The sequence below is a fragment of the Bremia lactucae genome, linkage group LG4, assembly GCF_004359215.1.
Source record: "Bremia lactucae strain SF5 linkage group LG4, whole genome shotgun sequence".
Taxonomy (NCBI): Eukaryota; Oomycota; class Peronosporomycetes; order Peronosporales; family Peronosporaceae; genus Bremia; species Bremia lactucae.
This window is the reverse complement of record NC_090613.1, coordinates 154,030-159,510: the sequence shown is the minus strand read 5'-3', so window position 1 is coordinate 159,510 and position 5,481 is coordinate 154,030. Positions and strand designations below refer to the sequence as shown.

Here is a 5,481-nt window from a genome sequence, read left to right as displayed (position 1 = left end):
CATATGCGCCATAATAAAAACAAGTAAAAAGGTTTGCGCAATTAGGAGAGATGGTACTTAGTAAGAATTAGATATAGGATAGGCGATACCTAAAGGAGTATACCAAAAGTATCGGGTAGTAATACAAAATTTTAATTCAGTCGTTATTTATCCTCATTCCTGACAAACATGTTGGTCAAATATATTTTCGCGAGCGACAGCAATAGAGCTAGCGCTATATTGCACACGTTAGCCACCATCCCCATTTTGCTTAGATGTTATTCGACACTAGTTCACACAAACAAAGCCATGCGCCTCGTTAGCATTTGGTCTTTGTAAAACTTGAGATTTGATGTTGAGGCCACTCGGCTAGCAGTTTTAAGCACAACATCAAGCGCTTTGTACTTTGAGATACCCCTTTGTAGCAAGCTCTTGAATTCGTCGGGAGCGTTTCAGCGCGCACGTGGGACATTTTGTCATCAATATTTGATAATGATATGCTTACGATTGTACAAAAAGATTATTATATCTAGAACGTTTTCCTTACATACATTTCGTTGAGGGTCCTATGAAGTCATCGCGACGAGCTTTTGGCTTTGGCAAATTAAGATGCGTTCGCTTACCTAGAAAAGCCCCTCGGCTTTTATCTTCAAAGCCACAACGCAAGTATTTATATAGCAGTCTATGACTCATGTCAGCCGCAGTATTTATGAGCAGTTTGGAAACGCAGCTTATGTTGTTACAAGTGCCATCCATTTTCGCCTGCTCTACGTGACGTGCACAAGCAATGCCTCCACTACCAGCGGTTATAACTAAGCAACCATCTAATGTTGGCAGTATGATTAAAAATTATTGAGAATTCTGTAAACAATTACCACTTTAGCAACATCAGCTTGGCTTGTTGCATCAGCGAGAAGAGCTTGGCCATTTCGCAAAAACTCTCTCAAAAATACCTAATATTTTAATTATTAACAAACGAAATAAGTTACCAATATTTTGCTCATTTTTCGAGCGGACCGGATCGTCGAGCATTTAAAGCAGCTGGTTGAGACGATTCTGTGGGCTGAGATGCAACGTACTGGGATTGAACGGCTCTGAATCCATCCATTAAGACATGTCGTAAGTATGGAGAGATTTGTGAGGCATCCTCCATAATGTTGTCATTATGGGTCGAGTTAGCCCAATTGTACGCTTGCCCGTGAAGACGAAGTTCTCGCTCCATTTCCTCCAGCACAATGCCGCGCGCTTCAGAGCGAAGATCGTCGAGACTACGTAATCGCGTCTTTTTCTGCATGTGCTGCAACAAGTCTTGACCGGCTGCGGCAGTCACACGCTTTTCAACGCGAGACTTCACCTCTGCGCGAAATAATGCGGACATTTGCTCCAAATGAAGAGAAAGAGAGGTGTCGAAGTGAGGTGGAAGAGCGCTCCTTACCCCCATTGGATTTGAAGCCGTCGGAAGCGGATTAGGCTGAATTGGCACATGCTTTGAGGCATTTGTTGCGCTTTTGAGCGGAGAGTGGGTTGCCGGAGAGCAGCTCATACATGGACTCATGGACATCGGCACAATAGGCGGTGTGTCCCTACGCGGAGCTGGTGATGTCAATAAAAAGGATGATGGTGTTGTGCTTGGCGTGTGGCTGTTGGGATGCCCACTACCGTGACAGTTGCTGAGCGCTTGATGCGAATAATCAATTTCTAGCAGATTCCAGCAAACAGAACACGAGCGTCCGTGCAAGCTACCCTTGCTATTGCACGAGCCATAATGGAGAAGCATTGCCTTGGCATCATTACAAATTTGCTTGCATTTGCCAACAACTAGTTCACATCCAAGGCAATGGTTCAATACACGACGCATGACGCTGCATCCTGCAATATCACACCCGCAATCACACTGAGCAGCGTGCAATAAGAGCCACAATGAACCTGCTGTCTCTGTAGCCTTTGCAGGGGAAAACAATGGCGACTGCATCAAATAATTACGCTCGTAAGATGATAGAGAAGATCCAGCATCCGAGTTTCGCACGGAATGCACCAAGATTTGGTGGAGACGAGCACGCATTGGAATACACCCGCATGGAGGCGTTCCACTCTGCATAGACGAAGCACACGAAAGCGGTCTTAACATATTTGTTAGACTTTTCGTATTAATTTCAGGGCTCAAGGCAATTTCTTGAGTCCAGAGCGAACCGCTTTGCCTTTTTCCCTCAATCGGCAATGGCGTCTGTATTGAGTAAGGAGAAGGCTGTTCTGATAACGACAGTGCATCAATCGAGTCCCTCGTACTGGGGGCGTCAAAGTCGCGAATTGCATCAAAGAGATTGGCTTGCTCGGTCTCTGAAAGCAGCAAGTCAAGCTCTGATTCGGGTTCTACTTCCGCCGGCACAAAAGCAGAGCTTTTACCATCGACTTTGCTACCAAATTGCATATGAAATTCTGACTGGTGCTGAGGGAGATGCGTCTCGGGATAATTATAATCAACATAGCCCGATGCAGATCCACAACCGACGGACGGTAAACCCAATCCATTGGAATTTGGAACGTCGTCAATAGAGAACCCGATCGTGTCACTTTCTGGTGGCCTATTTATCAGTAATAAGTGGTTAAAGCTGTGTGTAGAGCCACATTATATGCAAAGCATGACGCACTCATTGAGAAGTTGGTCCTGTATATAACTCGGAGAGCACAATGCGTTGTCGATTATAACATTCGTATTCACAATTGAAGCCTCCGATTCCGATGTCGAGGAATCGAAAGACTTGTGACGCTGCAGTTTCAGCCATCGTTCAGGTTCCATCTTCCGTTTGCTATTAGCTACATCAATTAAAATGTTAAAGCAAGCCACACCCACTACCGTTTTAGACAAATAGTCACGTACGATGAAGACGCTTGTACTCAGTCTCCATACTAGGCAGATTCGTAAATGATTGCGAACCATGGAAGCCGCGTCTTGCCCCAGAAATTTGCTGCGGCATTAAATTATTTGGCTGCCTCATTGCTTGCTGGTGCGGGAACTGACGATGAGACGAGTTCTGGTACTCCTGTTGGAACTGCAGCAGCATGTTGTAACTTTTATTACTAGGAAAGGACGTATTTCCCATAGGCTCCAATGGCTCCTGCGAGGGGGACATAAAACCATTTTCACCTGCTTCAGCAACCGTGAAAGTACTGGACTCCTCCAGCCCAGAGAAAGAGGGGCAGGAAGCCGAGTATGTAAGGCCTCCAACGCTCTGGCTGGCGTTGCTCTGGAAGTTGCTAGCACCGTGTTGCGCGCGCTCGTCGGTATCTTCCGACGGGCTTAAGTTCACAAGCTCAAGCAGCTCCGTATCAGGCCATTCACCGTTGTCAGTGCGAGGCTGCTGCTCCTCTGACCAAGCCATCATAATGATTCAGATATTCAGAAGCCGGTGGGGTTCTGAAGTGAGTGAATGGCAAGGACAGAGAGCGCCTTGCCAGAAAAGGTGCGCACGATTGGCTCATTTGGGGAGCGAATGGCATCATATTATAGTAATATTCTGACCGCCTGCTTTTTGGCAATTTTCTGAAGCCGGATGTAATTTGAGAGTCGCTAAAACAATGTTTAACATAGTTTTAACGATTGTCTTGCAAGAAGTCTTTGCTTTCACGAATTACATTCGGCTTAAATCCTTCACACTTGTACGAGTTTTTCAATGATTATAATTGCTGGCTCTTTGTAGTTTTATAATTTTTATTCGAGGCTAGTGTTTCTTTTTCGCTCAGTCAACATCAAATAGCTGTAACATTAATTTTTCTTACAGTAGGCGGTTTGCTTCCGAGATTCCAGCACATTTTTCGTGCAGTTTTTTTTTATGCATTTAAGGAGTGGAAAATGTGCGACTGAATTACCTTACATATTCAATGCTTATTTAAGGGAATTGTTAAATATACCACAGTTCTTACTAAATACACCACATGCACCCCCTTCACCATACCCATACTGCAGTACTCACACCAAGGCGAGGAAAAACTCATTATTTCATGATACAAATGGAAGACGCGCGCTTACTGTAACGATGCACTGCCGACTTGTTCTTCTTCAGTACAAGTCCACTTTTTCGCACTGCCACAGTGCGAGTTGTGCCTCACGTCACTTCACGTACACTAGTACGTGCAGAGGAAGACTCTCTTTAAAACACTTGCTTAAAAGGATTTGAAAGATAACTGTATTTAATACAATTAAGCTCTCCTGTTTCTATCTATTTAATACTAACTTAATTATATACTAATACTGTTACGGGGTGTATCGTTACATGAAATTAACACTTAATGGTTGTTAATTAATATAGTATCTAAAAGGTAGATAATATTTGGAGGATATTACTTTATATAGTAATATCCTGAATTCTTATCCATAAATAGGTATAGGCCATTATATCTATTTATTCCGCAGACTAATCAGCTGTAGAAGTAATCAAAGAGAGTTACAAGATAAGATAGATAAGAATTCATTTACATGTTTAGTAGGTTATAGTTAAGTCAACATTACAAAGATAAATTAAAAGACACTTAACTATATAAATACAGTTTTCATTTAACCCTCTTAAGTTAACTTGTCTTAAGAGAAGTCTTCCTCTGCACGTACAGTGTACGTCACCTAACCTAAGGCACCACTCACAACTGAAGCAGTGTAAAGTGGACTTGTACTGAAGCAGTACAAAGTCGTAGTGCCCCGTTACACCTGGTAGCACTTTGTAGTCCGTCCAAGGACCACATTTCCCACATTTTACATGGACATGTTAGATGATAGTGGGAATACGCATCACGTTTCCCCTGAAAGCTACTCCTTTCTAAGTGATATAGAAAGGAGTGCGGTTGAACGAATGAGTTCGACCGTAGGAAACGATGCAATCCTGGCATTACTGTCCAACTTAGACAGAGATGCCCTCCATTCAGCCATCGCCAAGTTCATACAACATGAACTTGACTAGGTGAAGGAGAAGGTAGCCTTGCTGAATCAGCAAGGCTTTCAACAGGCAGAAATGTTGAGGTTACAACATGTACAGATCCCTGTACCTGGGATGACGCATACGCGTCGTCCCGAAACCCTAAAGATTGATATCTCTAAGTATAGGGGAGTCGAAGAAGACTCCCCCTTTAGATGGTTTGTCGAGTTGGACGATGCCACAAGGGCACGTCACATCATCGACGAGCAAATGCAAGTCGCATTCGCTCAATCAAATTTGGCAGGTCGTGCCAAAACTTGGGCATTGGGCCTTAAGTTGCGCGACCCATATGTCTGGGTCGCTAGAGGCTTTTAAAGCCCGGCTCAAACAGACGTTTGAACCGCCTAAGGCTGAGTTCAGAGCTCGTTCAGAGCTTCTGGAATTCAAGCAAGGCAAGCGTGATGTTCACGCATATGTACAGCACATACGACTCTTAGCGAGTTGTATTACAAATAACCCAGTCCATGAACACACGTTGATTACGGTGTTCATGCAAGGTCTTACGGGTGGTCCCGTAAAGACCCACCTGTTCCGCTTG

General features: G+C 44.0%; 1 protein-coding gene across 1 annotated transcript; it reads right to left on the bottom strand.

The window, feature by feature from the left end:
- Positions 1 to 547: 547 nt before the first annotated feature.
- CCR75_007689 (uncharacterized protein) lies at positions 548 to 3,362 on the bottom strand (the record flags this gene model as incomplete). The annotated part of the gene is made up of 3 exons (XM_067965747.1): positions 548 to 2,561; positions 2,628 to 2,793; positions 2,858 to 3,362. The coding sequence occupies 3 exons, from the start codon at positions 3,360 to 3,362 to the stop codon at positions 980 to 982; spliced, it is 2,253 nt and encodes a 750-aa protein (XP_067819936.1). The 3' UTR covers positions 548 to 979.
- Positions 3,363 to 5,481: the final 2,119 nt, after the last annotated feature.